We start from the raw sequence: 17,548 nt of genomic DNA on the forward strand, positions 1-17,548 counted from the left end.
GCCCTGGGAAGGAGGGCTGGGTGGCCTTGGTGTGCCCATGGGGACGAGCAGTGACACTTCTGGCAAGGTGGCATGGTGGCCTCGAGGTGTGCCCATGACAAGAGGTGACACCGTGGGCGGGAGGATGCGGTGGCCTCGAGGTGTGCCCGTGGGGACGAGAGGTGGCACCACGGGCGGGAGGATGCGGTGGCCTCGAGGTGTGCCTGTGGGGACGAGAGGTGGCACCACGGGCGAGAGGGTGCGGTGGCCTCGAGGTGTGCCCGTGGGGGGGCACCCCATGTGCCAGCCCCAAGCCCTGGCTCAGGTTCGCTTTCTGAAGGAGGGACTGGGCCTCTGGTTCTCGTTCCGAGGGCCTGCTCTAGCCCGGGTGTTCTCCACACCGCAGGGGCCATCAGTGCCCTTGTCTCCCCGACCCTCCCTCCCCTCTCGACTTAGTGATGCGGCCCCAGGCGGGGCTGAGCGCTTTCCGGGGGGTCTCCGAGGTCACGTCTGGGCCTGAGTGCAGCCAGGCAGAGAGACCGACGTGCTACGGAAACTGCGCCAGTGTCAGGCACCCGGGATCCAGCAGGCATGGCGGGACCTCCTGGTCCCTCCGTAAACACAGTGCCCGCCTGGTCGCATGGCCCCAGGTAGAGACTGAGCCCCAGGAGGGGAACCTGCTGGGGGGCGACAGAGCAGGCATCTCCCGGAGCTGCCCGGGAAGGTGGCAGTGCCCTGCGACCAGCAGCCATCACAGGCACCACATGCCGTTCTGAGATGCAGCAGGCCTGGGCAGCGGGTGAGGTCAGTGCCTGTGCCGTTTGCCAGTGGCTCTGGTCCCATTTCTTTTGAGACACGGCAGCATTTGGAGGGCTCTCCCCAAGCTGGAGAGTCAGAATATTTAGTCAGGACCTTGGCCGTGATCCAGTCCAGCCTCCTTTTTCTAGTTACAAAGTTTTAATTTTGACCCTATCCGTGTAGACAGCGTGTGTGACGTACGCATGACTCTGTGATTGTCTCGTCTCTTTTTCCAGGCTCCTCTGTCCCTTCTGGCATCCTGGGTGGGCCTGTACGTCCCGCCCACTCAGCACCCCCAGGCTGCGTGACCTTGAGCAAACTGCCACAGTCAGGTGGACACCTGGGGCAGCCTGGCTTGCAGGCCAGCCGCCTCGCTCCTGTCCTTCTGGAAGTGTCCGTGAGCCTGGCTTGCGTGAGCAGCACCCCGAGGTTCCCGGGGTCTCCCCCTGGGCCTCCCCTGCAGTGGGTGTAAGTGAGGGAAGGGTGCAGTCCCATCCGGGAGACAGCACCCCTTCCCTGGGCTCCACCCTGCTGCCCACCTGTGAGCTGTAGGGTGTCTGCCAGCGAGGTCCAGTCACATAAGTGGACATGTGAGCGGCTTAGCGCACACAGTGCCCCTGAGAGCAGCTTGGCAGAATAACCTTTCCTTCTTCATTTGGACACTCACTTCCGAGGCAGAGCACGTGCGGCTGGGCGTGGGGTCGCGTAGCCCTATTGTCTGCGTTTTCTGGAGAAAGGCCACGTGGCCCTGAGGCCAGGATTGCAGTGCGCGGGCCGTGCACGCCGGGCACCCCAGGGTTGGGTCGCCTTGCATCCGCGAGGCACTTGAGGCTGCGGCTATGCGTCCCGGCCACGTGTGGTCCCTCCCTTGGTGACACGCTGTCCTTGCACCTGCAGGGCAAGGTCCACCTGGAGCTGAGGCTGAGCGAGGTCATCACAGACACGGGCGTCGTCTGCCACAAGCTGGCCACACGGTAAGATACATCGCCCCGCCAGCGCCGCGTCTGCGTGCGTGACATGCCTGAGCCCAGAAGCACGGCCGGGTGCTTTAAAGAGACATTTCGAATTTTCGGGCTCAGTTGTGTTGTTTTTAGGAGTTCTGTCTCATTTTTCAGACATCCTCAATAAAGCAGATGCCCACCCCGAGACGGGGTGTTTGGGGCTTTTGCACACAGCCAGCGCTCGGGGCTCCATGAAGCCAGGAGTGGGTGTGGCTTCCGGGCCTTAGCGACGAGGAGGCCGAGTCAGAGGGCTTGAACTCAGGCCTCCCCCCGGGCCCAGGGAGCTTTCTAGCTGGGATGCATGGGGTGTGTGTGTGTGTGTGTGAGTGGGAGTGTGTGGACGTATGTGTGTGTGTGAGGCGTGAGGCGTGTACTTGTGTTTGACGTTAGCCTGGCACTGCACAGCAGGGCTCTGTACGTGGGGTGGGGGGACGGGAACCCCTTTCGTCTGCAGGAAGCCAGGCCTCCAGAAGGCGTGCAGATGTGCACACACTACTTTGCTCACCTGCTGAAAACCAGCCCAGCCGTGGGCCTTGGAGGACACGCCCAGCTGAGATCTGTCCTCAAGCCGTGCCCTGATGCACCGGCAGGCTGTAGGGTCCCTCCTCTGGCCTTCCCGCGTGGGCTTCTTCCCCACCCCGCCAGCCCTTTCAGAAAGGCCACCCTCTCCTCTGTCCCCGTCCCGAAGAAACGGTCAAAGGCTCAGGCGCTCTTCACCTGGGCCGAGATCGGTCGCCAGATTCATGACCAGAAATGCTCTTCCCCTGCCGCGAGATTCACAGGGACTCAGGCTCGGGCTTGGCGCACCGCCCTCCGGCCCCTGCAGGCCGGAGGAGGCTGGGGGGCCCCTTCTCTGCTGCCCCCGGGGTCCCTGCACTGCGGCCCTCAGCGCTGCCTTGAGACTGTCCAGCCTGATGGCTGAGGACGGCCCGGGGTCCGTCCAGGCTGCTGGGCTGTGGCAGTGGCTCACGCACCAGGCCGAGTCGCAGCTGGGAACTCGGGAGTGGAGCAGGCCCGGCGCGTGGGGCGAGGCTCACCGGTGCTCTTCCACGAAAGCATTCGCCACCATCGGGTCCAGCAGCAGGGAGAGGAGACTCGCCACCGGTGTTTTTTAAAGGCTGACGCCCTTGTTCGAAAGGCGCAGGAGGCCGGTTCATATGAGCCTCGCAAGGAACAAGACTGTGAGCTCTCAGCCAGGGGAAAGAAGGAGAGCCAGGCAGCACCCACGAGCCCCGAGGGCGCCGGAGAGCCAGGGGAATCATCCGGATGTGGCAACAGCCCTCGCCCCCAGAGACCGGAAAGGTCACGGAGGGCAGGACCAGCCGTGCCGGCGCAAGGGCGGCTCCTGCCTGTGGCTGCTCCAGGGCCAAGGACACGGTGCTCACACCTCCGCCTGGGAGCAGGTTTTAGGCAGAACGGGTAGCTAGACATCTTCCCAGACATCTGCATATGTGCGTTTCTCATGGGTTTGGGCTGATGTTCTCTGCTGGGTGTGTGGCATGTCCCCCCAGTGCCGGAGGGGCGGGTTGTAAGGTGCTGACTGCCACCTTGAGTGGGCAGGGCGGCGCTGCCCAGGGAGCAGTGAAGGTCCCATCCTGCCTCTCAGCATTTACTACATTGGTTGCAAAAATACACTGGGGGCTGGCCCCGTGCCAGTGAGGCCACTGAGTCCACGATGGTGCCAGCGTCGGGGGAGTACAGGTCTCCCAGCTGGGAGGAAAGAAGAGGACCGGACAGCTGGAGCAGGGCGGCCACAAGTGCGCCAGCACCGCCTCGTGCCAAGGCTGCGAGTGGAAGCTAGGACCCAGTGGGGTGGGAGCAGTTCAGGAAGGGTCAGGGGAGACTGGTTCGTGTGCTCAGTGACTCCCTGCACAGTGCTCACAGCTGCACCTTCCACCTTTAGCGCCCTTAGAATCCCTCAGGAGTTTAGAGAACGTGCAGGTGCCCTGGCTTGCCTTGGATACCCGAGCGGCCGCTGAGGACACTGGCCATGCAGCCCTGCACGCTTGCTGCTGGCTGACTGTCCCGCCTTGGGGACGCCACCCAGAAACAACCTGTTTTCCAGCCAAGCCCAATAAAGATCCCAAGCCCAATAAATATGTTACTTTTCATTATTAGGAAATTGCAAACAGAAAAAGAAACTGAGGGCATATTTATCCTTGGCTCCCTCCTGAGGGCAGGAATCCCTCCAAAGCCAGCCCTGAGGAGAGGACACCTGGGGGAGGTGTGAGCCAGCGGCTACCTCTTCCTGGGGCAGGAAGCCCTCCAAGCCCAGCCCTGGGGATTGGATGACCCCAGGTGTGACCGTGGCTGGCCTCGTCCACAGCCCAGGCCGTGTTGAGACAGCTTTGGGTCCTGGGAGGCACCTGCTCCTGGGGGCGGCGAGCGAAGGCGCCAGCACGTGGCCAAGTGGAGGGAAGGGAGGAGAAGCGGATGGGATTTTCTGGCCGGGGTTGTCGCTCGAGGCACAGCTGTGTCGGAGGCTGAACCGTCGAGGCCCACAGATGCCAGGGTGAGACACTGTGCTTCTTCCTGTGCATCAAGCTCCACGCAAGCCAGCTTATGGGTCCCTTGGGGTCTCGAGCCCCTCTGGGCACGAGGTGGTTCCTGAGGATGGCCGGTGCGGCGTCCTCCTGTCCTTCCGTGCCTGGGATTCGCGTCTGTTCCTGGAGTTCGTCCTGTGTAGGATTGGCCCTAGGCAGGTGTGTCTGTGGAAATATGCCTGTATTAAAGCAAGGCGTGTGCTTTCCGTCATCTCGGGCAGCCTCTGAGGGAGTGAGTCCCTAGACCCTGAGGGTGTGCAGCCCCCATGAGTGTGTGTCCCAAGGTCCCGAGGTTGTGTAACCCTGATGCGTGTCCATCCCCAATCCCCAAGAATGTGCAGCTCCCATGAGCATGTGACCCAACCCCCGGGGCCGTGCAGCCCTGTGGGCGTGTGTCCCCAGCCTCCAAGGTCGTGCAGCCGTGCCACCGAGGACCCTGCCGTGAGGGGGAGAGGCCAGCGCCGTTCTTCTCGGAGTCGGTGCATCCTGCACGCTGTGGTGGGAACACTGATGCTCCTTTTGCTCTCGGGTGTCTTTATGTAACCACAGCCAGAAGCCTGTCTCTGCCTCGAATGAGAGAGGAGCGCGTTTTCCGGATGGTCCTCGCGAGTAGGAGTGAGGGACGCACTCACGCGTCCCCCAGACGCCCGCCAGAGGCTGCCTCGCCTCTCGGAAGTGAGGCGTGGAGAGACTGCCTCCGGTACATGCCACGGTGCTGTCCAAGTGTGTGAGCTCATTGTTGCTGGAGCGTCTCCGCTGTGAGCCATTCTGAGCCTTTCACAGTCACCCATCAACAGAGCTCATCTGCATTCAGCTCAGAACCTTGGTTCAGCTGGAACGCACAGACCTCTCCAGGCCCAGGTGGCCCTTGCCTGCCTCATGGTCCCATCTGGAGCCGCCCCTTCGAGGGAAGACCCCTTGTCCTTGAGACCTCGCCTGGAGGAAAGGGCTGGCCACCGCCAGTGTTTCTCTGTCATCTAGTTTATTTCCTTCCTTGGCATACCACGCATGACACTTCTGCCACTTCTCGTCTCACTGTTTTGTTGCTGAGCCGGCCACGTCAGCGTGAGCTTCGGGGCTGCTCTCTCTCCCTCCAGCTCTGTTCCTGCTCCCTGAACGTGCCGGAACAGTGCCCAGAGCTGGACAGAAGTTGCATTAATGATGAGCAGATATGTGTTTGGTGGGCACACTGAGGGAGGAAGACAACCAAAGACCAAGTAAATAATCTGGGAGGAGAACAGAAATATTCCAGAGAACAGAGGAAAAAGAGGAACAATGGAAAAAGCCTGGGTCAAGCTAATAGAAATAGTAGATCGATCCACGACGCTCACCCTTATCTAGCAGGAGCTCTGAAAGAACAACATGCACAGGGGGAGAGGCAGGGCATCCAAGGAAGCTCCCGGCAGAGCGTGGCACGGCCACCGCCCCAGACGTGTGGAAGAGGAGGGCACCCACGTCCCTCACGGGGAGACGTCCTGTGGGCTCTCAGAGCCCCACATATAAAGGAGGAGCCCGGCGTGCTCATGAGAACGGCGGCCAGAGAGGGAGGGGAGGGCCTGGTGTCCTCCAGCTCCCAGCAGCCGCGAGAAAATGGAATGTCCAGCGGCTGGAGGGGGCACGATGAGGCGTCTGTGTCCCCAAACCGACTCAGAGGCCGGGCTGGGACTCTACTTCTGACGGCCATGAGACGAGAGGCTGGATTCACTCTCGCCCTCGAACGACTGAAAAGCTGAACACGCAGTCACACATGCTCCTTCAGACATGGGACAGTTGTGGGAGGGAAGCCAACAGGTCTCCCCCCCCACGGGATGCCAACAGGGCGCGCCTCCCATGGCCCTGCTCCAGCCTGGAGTGGGTTCTCGGCACAGAGCCCGGGCGGTGGGGAGGGGCAGAGCCTGGCCGGTGACCCGGAGCCAGAGGCCGGGGTTCAGGGAGTCTGAGGCGCCAGGGTGAGTCTGAGGAGGGGCGCCCTGCTGAACTCCACGTGTCTGCTGAGTTCCGAGGCGCCTGCTGGTGCAGCGTGGTATGCCACAGGCTCTGGCAGGGGAGCTTTGGGGACTGGCTCTGCGGCGCTCACGGGGACTGGGAGCTCTGGGAGCCTCCCCAGCCCGGTGCAGAGCCCTGCGGTCTCTCAGGGCCGGCGCCACGCCCCGCCTTCATGTTGGGGCCAAGGTGTCCCTAGGTCCCCTGAGAAAGCTTCGACAAGAGTTGAAACTGACAACAGAAGAATTCCAAGTTCCGCCCGATGCAGGCCTGAAGAGGGTTATTCTGAGCCCCTGGGAGTGGCCCAGGCCTGAGACGCAGCCCCAAGAGGTCCTGAGAGCCTCCAAGGTGGCTGGCCTGCAGCCTGGCCACATCCCTCTCGAAGAGGTTTCAGCAACCGTGATCCACACCCGTGCGAGTCACGCTGACTCAGCCAGAAAGGCAGACCCTTTCCACGCAGAGGCTGCGGTCACGGGGGCCTCGGAGGTTTCCTGGTCGGCAGTTAGTCGTGGGGGCCAGGCTCTGTCTGAGGAATTTTGCTGTCAGTGAAGGAAACGCAGACGGGAGATGAGGAGCCCAGTTCCTGGACGTGTGGAGGAAGCTCCAGAGGTGGCAGCCCTGAGCGGGAATACGCGGAAAATGCCCGGCGCCTCTGGGGAGCCCGGGGAAAGGCACTCCACACAGGCAGATGCCGCCAGGAGACGCGCCTGGCTTCCTTCTCCAGCTGTGATGTGACGTTCTGCCTGAATCAGTTGACAATACACAGGGTCAATAAAAACCCATCTTATGGCTTACGGGGTGACCTCCCGGGCCCTTTCATTAGGAATTTGGGCAAGAGAAGAGGGGAAAGGGCCCTCAGAAGGATCATCCCAAACCCAAGAACCTCGACAGCATCCGAGAACAAAACCCGGCAGCCTCGTGCCTTCCAGGACCACAGAACCTGGACACTCTCGTGAGTTCACAGCGCCCAGCAGCCACTCAAAACCTGGCAGGCCAAGAAGCAGGCAGAGACGACCCATGACCTGGGGGAAAAGCATCCCTGGAAACAGACCCAGGGATGACAGAGGCAATGGGATCGGCCGACAAGGACGTTGAAGTAGCCAGTGCTACTGTGCCAGGACCTAGGGAAAGCCACGAGCCACCGCAGTGGTCCTCTGCCCGCAGGTGGGAGCAGGAGAGCGAGGAGACTCGTGGAGTGTGACATGGCGCCTCCCGGCTGGAAGGCCTGTGTGGTGTGGTGGGTGGGCGGGTGCAGGCTGTGGCGTTCGTCCGTCGGCTGTGCACGCCCTTGACGGGTTGCAGCCTTGGCGTCTCCCTCTGTGCCTTGGAATCAGAAGTTGCCCTTGCCGCTCAAGCCTGCCGGGCATGGTGGCCGGTGTGGGCGCCCAGACACCGTCTGGCCCATGGGAAGCGCACGACCTGCTGCCCTCCGGGGAGGGTCCAGGCCCATGCGTCCCGGAGGTCACAAGGTGAAGCCGCCCCCTTCCGGAGCCATCGGCCCTCGACACAACATGGCACGCCCCACCCTTCCCTCCCCAGACGTCCACGAGTGTTTTCCGACATGTCCGGTACCGCTCGGTGGACAGAGCCCCCAGGTGGCTGGCACAAGACAGCATCCACCCCGAGCCCTGAGACCGCAGACAAAGCCAAGGGCTGTCTGCGCTCTCTCCGGCACTGTTGAGTGCTTTCTCACTGTGAAGTCCAGGGCCTTCTCACCGCAAATAGGCCCGGCTTGCCCGGGGCCTGCTCTCCCTGCCAACCGCTGCCCTCTGCTCTCTCCTCAGCGTCATCGAGTGCCAAGGCCTCCCCATCGTGAACGGGCAGTGCGACCCGTACGCCACCGTGACGTTGGCAGGACCGTTCAGGCAAGTCCCCTCCCCGGTGGGCCGGGTTCCGGGCCTGCGGGCGGGGCGGGCCCCGCGCGAGAGGACAGGCTTTGGGGGGAACGTGCTTGTCACTTCCTCTCGTTTCCTTCATGGCTCTAAAACTGCCTTGTAAAAAAGGGAGCTCTTGTGTTCTTCACCCGGGGTATTTTTGGCTCCATAAAGGTTCCTGATTTGCATACCGCTGGGTTGGAGACACCCAGAAATGTTGTAAGATAAACAGAGGCAGTAAGTCCCTTGTGCGTGTGGGGGCTCAGCTTTCAGGCGAGAGAGCTGGGGGCGACAGATCTTGCTGCAACCCTCCCCGTTCCTCTCTTGATCGCAGGTCAGAAGCGAGGAAGACTAAAGTGAAGAAGAAGACCAACAACCCCCAGTTTGACGAGGTGTTCTATTTTGAGGTTGGTGGCTGGCGAATGAGTGTCCGTTGCACCCCGCACCCAGGACACGAGGGCAGAAAGTCTGGGGGCAGCTCCAATCCGCCCCTCAGGAGGTTCTGGGAGCTTCGGCCTCGGCCATCCCGGCGGGCGGGGCTCGCTGACTCCCTGGGACTGTCCGCCTCTCCCTGGAGAGGAAGGCCGGGGGCTGCCTCCCAGCTGGCCCGGACGGGGGCTGGAAGCTGACAAATGCGTGCCTAATAAGTCACTTACCAGGACGGGGGCTTTTCGTTGTTTATTTGGTTTGGGGTTTTTTGCTTTTCTGGCTGCTCCACCCAAGCTTCCCAGAGTGGGTGGGAGGCGTGTTTCGCCGGAAATTGTGAGGGTTTGAAGCAAATGATTCAGACACAGAGATGCTCTCAGAACGTGAAACACCAAAATTAGCAGCACGGAGGGTGCCAGGCCCGCAGGGCAGCACATGAAATGTGGCCAGGCGAGTGTGGGACCGCTTGGGCAGTGCTCAGGCAGCTGTGCCTCCCGCCTCATGTCCCCTGGGTGCTGGCGAGTGCCAGGCCCGGGGAGGGAGCCCGGGGGGCTCCAGCCCCGTCCTCAGGAGCTTGCTGCGGAGTGGTGCAGTGGGTGCTAGGAGGACCTGCAACGCAGCTTCGGGGACAGGGACACGACCCGTCGTGCCAGGGGGAGCCGGGTGGGCCCCCCAGAGCCTGGGCACCTGGGCAGAGTGTGGGGCGGGGCCCCCTCTGGCGTGGGCACGTGTGCTGCGTGTCAGGAGGCTGCGGGGGAGCAAGTTAGGCACACGCATGTGCGGCTTGTCGGGAGGCTGTGGGGGAGTAGATTAGGTGGGGGCACACATGTGTACAGCGTGTCGGGAGGCTGCAAGGAGCAGGTTAGACTGGGCACACACGTGTGCAGCGTGTCTTGAGACTGGGGAACAGACCAGACAGGCACACACGTGTGCCGCGTGTCAGGAGTCTGCAGGGGAACAGGTTACATGGAGCACACGTGTGTGCAGCGTGTCAGGAGGCTGCAGGGAGCCAGTTAGACGGGGCCCGCACGCGTGCCTCGTGCCCAGGAGGCCGCGGGGGTGCAGGCCGAGCGGGATGCTTGGCTCTGAGGCCCGCAGGGCCGTGAGCTGGGGAGGCCGGCCGGCCCTGGGGCAGCGTGAGGGGACGCAGCAGGATGGCCGTCCCCCCCTGGTGTGACCCTCACTTTAAGTCCAGCAGAGGAGCCAGGGCCGCGTGTCCCGCCGGCCACGGGGGCCCAGAGGCTGGGCGGGCTCCTAGGAGGAAGACGCACGAAGCTGCCGCCCGGAGTGTGGAGGCCCCGCGGCAGGCGCTCCGTGTCGGGTCAGGCCGGTGGCCCTCCATGTGCACTTTTAACGCACGTGGCCCAGAGGGGAGGCACGGCGGCCCACCTCCTCCTCGCCCGCTCCGTGTGGTCTCTGCCTCGCTTGGCAAAGGCGGGGCTCAGCCTGCTCGACTCAGTGAGCGACTTGCGGACACGTGGGAAAGCCGGGTCTGGACGGCCGCCCCCGGGAGGCCTGGACCTGGCCCGGCCTGGTGGGGGCCCGCCGGCACCAGCCTCGCTGGCCTGGCTGTTGGAGCCCGCGCCCTCTGACTCGATGCCTCCGCCGCGCGCGGCAGCCACGACCTCTCCCTGGGCTCCCCTCCGTCCTTCTGGCCTGCTGGTTCTGACGCAGCCCGGCCCGGCGGAGAGAGCGAGCGCGGCCTGGGCTGTGGGTGGGCGCATGCCACAGGCAGCCCCAGAAGAGCGGACGCTCCGCTTCCACCAGAGCCGCTCCCAGGCCGTTTTCTTCCGGGATTGCAGCTGGACTCATCTAAAACCCCTGAGTATCCACGCGAAAGGGCTTCTGACTCTGTAAGAGCCTGCCCGTCCACTGCACAGATGTACTGGTGCTCGGCTGGTCATAAGATGGGGAAGAAAAGAGACCAGGCCTGCGCTTGGTGTGGGCCCATGTGGGCGGTGACCCTGGGCAGACGAGCCCACGTGAAGGCACCGTGACGGTGCCGTGGAGAGGGCGTGAGGTGGGGAGCCGGGCCTTCCCGGAGGAGGTGGCGTTGCAGAGATACCCGTACAGAGGAGGAGCCAGGCGTGGGACTGTGGCCCGAGCTGGGAGCTGCCAAGAGGTGCCGGGAGCTGCTGGGCGGGGCCGCAGGGGCTGCTCCCCGGTCTGGGGCGGGAAGCGAGTGGCCCAGGAGTTCCGTGAGGAGGCAGGTGGGGCTGGAGGCCTGGGGAGGAGGCTGCAGCCGGAGATACGGTCGCCCGAGGAGCCTCCGGGCTGAGCCGGGATGAGGGACGGCCCAGGTGGCTCTGGCTTTGGCTTGGAGGCAGAGTGGCCGGGACTGACGGGGCGTGGTGTAGCAGGGCGGCTGGGAGGCCAACCTGGGGACGGGGCGTGCGGGGGAGGGAGGCGTCCCCAGCCCTCCCCCGACAGAGCACTGCCCTGCCATGGGCTGGCGTTTGCTCGTTTCCCCGTAGAAAGCCAGCGCTCGCGATCAGGCAGTTTAAGCAGCGTGGCCTCGTGTCAGATTCAGGATCAGAACCCAGGCCCTCACCCATCCCCCTACCGACCCCTCGAGGAGGGAAGCGGGAGGCCAGGCAGAGGGAGGCCTCGCGCAGGACGGGCAGTGGCTGCAGTGGAGCTGGGAGTCGTGATGCTCGGCGGCCTCCGAGCCCACGGGGTGCATCTCGCTCTGTTGCCGGCCGCCGGCCTGGGGCGTCCCGGTCCCACGTGTGGCTCAAGGTCCCTCCTTCGTGCCTCCGCTCCTTTTTGATTTTTAAAGAACTCAGCTCGGTGGCTCAGCCTGTCATCCTGCGCCTTTGGGAGGCTGAGGTGAGTGGATCGCCTGAGCCCGCGGGTTCGAGACCCGCTTGGGCGGCAAGACCTTGTCTCTACAATAAATCAAAAAATCAGCCGGGCGTGGTAGCGCGCGCCTGTAATTTCGGCTACTCGGAAGGCAGAGACAGAAGGATCGCCGGAGCCCAGCAGGTCGAGGCTGCGGTGGCCAGGAACGGCCACTGCTCTCCAGTCTGGGTGACAGAGTGAGACTCCAACTCAAAAAAATAAAAATTAAAAAAAATTTTAAAAAAAGAACTCAGGACCCTAAACCGTCAGGAGAGTAGCAGGTCCCTGACTGCCCCATTTTAACCCCTTCCCCAAGGCTGCTGGGCAGGCCTCACCCCCGGTGCGGGGTCCTCCCACCTGCCTACGAGGCAGGGCTTCATACTGAGAAAGGAAACCGCAGACACTCCAGGAGCTGAGCTTGACGTGCAGTGGCTGCCTCTGTCCGGCCATCACTGCTGTGTGCGTCGGGAGCAAGAATGGGGACCCACCGGGCAGAGAGGCCCGTCCCGGGGTGTCTGTGGTTCGAGGCGCGGTCCCGGAACCCTGTGGCCGGCGTCCTGCCCGTGAATCCCTGGGACTCAGCCTGTGGCTGTGTGTGGCTGGGGGCAGGTTCCCGCCCAAGCGGCCCTGGGGTCTGTCCCCTTCAGGGTGCTGAGTGGAAGGTGCTGGAAGGCCCAGCCATCAGGAAACCAGGCCCACCTCCAAATCCTGCCTGGTGGCAGCCGTTCTCGAGGGCGGGTGGCATGGCCCCTTCCAGGACAGGAGGGCGCAGTGTGAGCCCAGCCTGAGCCCCTGTCACGCATGAGCCAGCCCCGGGTCCCTCTCAGGTGACTCCAACCCTGAGCCCTTGTCTCCTGTGAGCCCGGCCCTGGGCCCCTGTCACGTATGAGCCAGCCCCGGGTCCCTGTCTCGTGTGAGTCTGGCTCCAGGCTCCTGTCCCATGTGAGCCTGGCCCTGATCCTCGTCACGTGCGAGCCAGCCCCGGGTCTCTGTCACGTGTGATCCCGGCCCCGAGCCCCAGTCTCACGTGAGCCCAGCCCCGAGCCCCTGTCACGTGCGAGCCAGGCCCGGGTCCCTGTCACCCATGAACCTGGCCCAAGACACGGTCTCACGTGAGTCCAGGCCTGAGCCCTTGTCTCACACGAGCCCACCCTGGGCCTCTGTCACGTGTGAGCCCGGTCCAAGCTCCATCCTGCGGGGCTCAGTGCCTGTCTCCCGTCTGGCTCTAGGTGACCAGGCCCTGCAGCTACAGCAAGAAGTCGCACTTTGACTTTGAGGAGGAAGACGTGGACAAACTCGAAGTCAGGTGAGAAACCAGGCGTGGCCGCCTGCTTGCCAGTGTTCGCCTCAGCTCGCCTCTTTTGTTTGACTGTTGCTTCCAAAGGCGCCAGCGAGGAGAGAGGTGGGGACCTCAGCGGCGCACTGTGGCTGCAGTGAGGGCCTTTGTCGTAAACGTGCTGGATGCCCGGGGGGTGGGAAGACACTTCACAAGTGACGCCCGCCCGTGCTTTTACGGCCCACCCTGTGCTGTCTTCTAAGAGGGACGGTCGGGAGAGTCAGTCCTCGGAGCCTGGAAGGTTCCGTTCGCCAGACACTTCCGGCTGGCGGTGGTCCCAGGCACTTTGAGTCGTGTTCCAGGTCTGCTGTGCACAGTCTGCACCCTCACCCCCCAGGTTACAGGACCTGGAGGGTCTCAGCACCCATCCCTGGCTGAGCGGGACCCCTCAAGGCACCCTGGGCTCCGCCTCCTCCAGGCTCAGGCCCTCGAGGGGCTCCTGTCCCAACTGGAAGGTGCTAAGCACCAACTCCCGTAGGATACTCCTGTGTGACCCTAGTTTATTTTTCCAGCTCGGCTCGCACATGTTCTTCCTCACGTGTCCGCCTGTGCCCCGTCCTCCTTCCGTGGCATCCCAGGGCCCCTGAGGAAATGGGGCTGACATGTGGGTTGCTTAGGAGCGCGCATGTTCTCATACTCAGAGTTCGAAGGACCAGAGGAGGAGACGAGCCAGTTCAGTCCATTTCTAGAAAGTTCCATGGTCCTGTGGACGCAGAGCTTTGGGGGAGGGGGGCCACAAGCATCTCCTTCCTGGGCCCCGCTGGGCTCCTGCTCGCAATGAAAGCAAGCCGGGGATTCCTCTTTGCCTTCCTTCTGCACCCACAAGTGCTCTGTCACTGGAGGGTCAGAGGCAGACCCCGCTGGCTTCCACATCGTGCAGAAAGAAAGGGGCGTGCAGGAACTGCAGAGGCATTTCCCTCCGAAGCACGTCCGTGGCTGAGCCTGCGACACACTTGCGCTCATCTGGGTCGTTTCGGGGATGCGCTGGCCGTCCGACGGCGGTCCCGCTCCCTTTCCAGGGCGGCCCACCGAGTGCCTCTCCCCGCCTGCCCGAGAAGCTCAGGGTCAGGGGAGAGTCACCACACATGGCCCGGCCCTGCCGTGAGGGCCCACCTCGGTCTCTCACTGAAGTCTGAGAACTTCAGGGGTTTTTCCGGAGTGTGCAGGGTCTGAGCCTGCTCCCTGTAGGGTTGGGTGTCCCGGGGAGCGAGAGGCTCCACTAGAAACTCCACAGGCACGCGGTTGGGGGCCACCCTGGCGCCTCACTTCACTGTGAGCCTGTGGGCGCCACCCAGCCCCGCGTCCCTTCCCTCCTCACCGCCCTTCCTGAGGGAGCGTCCTCTCCGGACTCTCTTGCTTTGAGAAAAGTTTTTAAGTGTTTCCAGCTTAAACCTTCCCTCCCAGGGCTTCCGAATTCTGAGTTGGAGGCGCCATGGCCCTGTCTAGGTGCCTGAGGGAGCCCTGTGGACTGTCCTCCGCCCTCGAACTCCCAGGTTCCTCTTTGTCTTGTGAAGAGGAGGAAGCGATGTTGTTGGTTTCTTTCCAGATGGAGCTGTGAATTCAAGAGTGAAGTCCTAGTTTTAAACTTTTTTGAGGGCATACAAAAATGCTTTAAACATTTCTCGTGTTAAAAGCAAAAAGCGCCTGTTTCTCAAGTGTGGACGGGCAGATCACAGAACCCGACTCGTGTCTCCTGGGGGACATCGGCTCCTGTCTGTGACCCTCTGACCACCCCCACACACGTTTCCTGATGTGCACCCATCCCGGGGGAGCGTCCGTTCTACCATGCAACTGCACTCACTGGGACTTGCAGGGGCCACAGAGCAGTCCCTCTTCTAGAATCTTCCCTTCCCACCTCGACGTCCAGACTGCCACGGCGTGGCCTGCCCTGCCTGCGGGGTTTCCAGCCCAAGGCCGAGGCTGTGAAGCATGACTGGTATGCCAGCCTGTGGTTGCACCCCCAGCTGCGTGCGCCCGTCCGTCCGTCAGATGCAGTCCCACTGCCCGGATCTGAGGGAACGTGAGCGTTGCATGCTGGGAAGCCAGATCAGGGAGCGGCCTGCGCCTCCAACAGCCGGATGCTCCACATGCTGGGGCTGGATGCGCAGAGGTTCTGAACGCATGCTCGGTGTGCGGCCACGCGTGACCCTGCCGTGCGCCTTCCGCGGGTGTGGCTGGCCCCGGGGTCGTGATTCCTGTGGGTGGAGAGCGAGGGCTGGCAGGAGACAGCCAGCCTCGCCGAGCCATCTCACGCGCAGCCTCGCCGCCGGGTCAGGTGCTGTCCTCACCCGCGAGCTGGGCCCTGCAGCTCGAGGCGGCCAGTCTGGGCGCTGGGCAGCACGCGGCCGCCCGCAGAACCTGGTGGCTGGGCTCGCCCGTGGAGGGGGCGGCCACAGCTGCTCCTGGGCCTCACTTGTCCTGGGCAAAGGGGGCAGACGGGCTGGAGCAGGAGGAGCTGTCGGGCTGCCCCTGAGTTTCACAGCATGGTTAGCGTACACACGATGAGACCTATTTCGCAAAGCATTTTTATGATGGAGTTTAGAAAAATGAGAGCGATCGAAAACGAGTGGAAAATTTGCCTTGTTTTGGGGCAACTGATCTATCGATGTCTCGTTCGACGGACAGGGACGCGGTTCCAGTGAGTTCGCAAGGTGCTCAGGGTCAGAAAGTTGGTTCAAATCGTGCTCTAGGTGTGAGCTCCGTATTAAAAACAGCGGCCCACAAAGGTACGGGCTGCCAGAAAGCGAGGTCACAAGGGCGGCGTGATTGCGAACTTCAAGAATGGAGCTGCACGTGGGGCCGTGAAGGAAATAATGCTGAAAACACGAGATGCTAAAAGACTTTGTGGGGCTGCATCGCTGCCTGTCCTGGCTGGATGTGGGTTAGACGTGCCTGGTCTAGAACCTCGCCGAGACTTGCCGTGGCGTATTTAAACACGTATGGTTGAGACCTTCACTGAGGCTCCCTGTGGAGGAGCGAGGGCTCCAGGTTTCGCGGGCCTGTGGCCCTGCTTGCCGTCCTCCCTTCTGGGGCCGGACTGTGCCCCGCTGTCTTTGCAGAGTGGACCTCTGGAATGCCAGCAACCTCAAGTTCGGAGACGAGTTCCTGGGAGAGCTGCGGATCCCGCTGATGGTCCTGCGGCAGTCCAGCTCCCACGAGGCGTGGTAAGGAGGTGGCGCCCGCAGACCGCGGCGTCTCTGTGGGGCCCAGTGGTCTCTCGCTTTGCACGTGGTGCCAGCTGGCTCTCGGGGCGGAGGTGAGGGGAGGCATCAGGTGGCCACCGAGTGCGGTGACAGGCAGTGCCAGAGCCTTGGGATGGAGAAGCGGGAGCAAGGATGACGGCAGCCTCAAGTGGAATATGCCCTGGGGGCAGACACGGGGCCAAGCAGCTGGGGCACACGCCCCACGTGGGGGTGCGTCTGGTCTCACCCTCGGCCTCAGCAGCACCACCTGTTGGCGCTTGGCAAGGCCCTGTGGTTTCAGGAAATCCTCCCCTCCAGTCTACACCTGTAGACGAGGTGTGTTGGCCTGCCTCAGAACCCACTCGGGGACAGGGACGTCTACACCTCTGCTGCACCTGCTGCCCTCGGCCTCATGCTGGGGGCAGAGTTCCCCTGCCCTGGGACTGTGGGCCCACATGTCTTTTGGCTCCACGAGGACTACACTTCTGCTGGGTTTGCCAGGCTGGGTTTGCCTCACCCTCGTGACCGACGCAGCCCCGGAGACCTCGAGGACGCTGGGCGGTTAAGTGCCTCGGACACAGGTTCCGCCTCATCGGAACATAAACTGCCGGGCCAGTGACTTCAGGGCACAGCGGGTTCCCATGACTGCCCTGGGTGGAACCCAAGGGCCGAGAGTAGCCGGTCAGGAGACACCGCCAGAAACGGCCACGTGCCCAGGTGGCCTGCCCAGCCTGCCAGTGCAGGGCCACCGCCCCTCAGATGTCAAGAGCCAACGCTCTTGTGAAAATCGTCCAGGTTCAATGTGCTGCAGTTACCACGAGCGTTGGCCTCCACAGGGAATTACCAAGCTGCCTCTCCAGTACCCAGGCCCGCATCCTCCCTCGTTCCCCCAGGCCCCCTCACCTTCTAAGTCCATGGCTCTGTGTAATCAGCCCCAATGGAACCCTACCCCGGGGAGCACCCCCAGGGGACCAGGCCTTGCAGGAGGGCAGGACGGACCTAGGAGGCCAGACCTTGTGCGGGGCTAGGATGGCCCAGGTGACCCTTCAGTGGTCTCCGTGAGGAAGGCCCAGGTGACCCAAGCTGCGGGGGCCTAGATGGGAAACATCCCAGGTGACCGGACCCTGCGGGGCCCTGCAGGAACCCGGTGCCGGAGCCTGGCAGGTGACCGCCCCGTCGGGGGCCAGCCCGGCCCCGGAGAGCCTGCACCGGGACCCTGCCGCCTCACCGGCCTCTCCCGTGCATCCCCAGGTACTTCCTGCAGCCCCGAGACACCGGCAGCAAGAGCCTGAAGCCGGACGACCTGGGGTCCTTGAGGCTGAACGTGGTGTACACGGAGGACCACGTGTTTTCGTCCGACTACTACAGCCCCCTGCGGGACTTGCTGCTCAGGTCGGCGGACGTGGAGGTATTTGTCCACACCCGTGCTGGTGGCGTGTGCCCAGCCCTGACAGCCTGCCGGTAGCCGGCCACGGTCCCTTCCACCGGCCTGCCCTGCCGCCTCCGGGACTCTGCCCCTGGCTCGGCCCCACCCTGCCCTGAAGGCTCCCCCCGACCTTTGCCCCCCCAGCCCCACCTACCCCTG

General features: G+C 63.3%; 1 protein-coding gene across 1 annotated transcript in view; it reads left to right on the top strand.

Moving 5' to 3' along the window:
- Nucleotides 1-17,548, top strand: part of RASA3 (RAS p21 protein activator 3) — a 66,932-nt gene that overhangs the window by 30,283 nt on the left and 19,101 nt on the right. The window contains exons 4-9 of the mRNA XM_021708406.1: nt 1,675-1,751; nt 8,089-8,169; nt 8,513-8,585; nt 12,675-12,751; nt 15,841-15,945; nt 17,215-17,371. Coding sequence (XP_021564081.1) covers nt 1,675-1,751; nt 8,089-8,169; nt 8,513-8,585; nt 12,675-12,751; nt 15,841-15,945; nt 17,215-17,371 — 570 coding nt within the window. The remainder of the gene's footprint in view (nt 1-1,674; nt 1,752-8,088; nt 8,170-8,512; nt 8,586-12,674; nt 12,752-15,840; nt 15,946-17,214; nt 17,372-17,548) is intronic.

The sequence above is a fragment of the Carlito syrichta genome, unplaced genomic scaffold (genome assembly GCF_000164805.1).
Source record: "Carlito syrichta isolate Samal-C Ts95f unplaced genomic scaffold, Tarsius_syrichta-2.0.1 Scaffold136360, whole genome shotgun sequence".
NCBI classification, from domain to species: domain Eukaryota; kingdom Metazoa; phylum Chordata; class Mammalia; order Primates; family Tarsiidae; genus Carlito; species Carlito syrichta.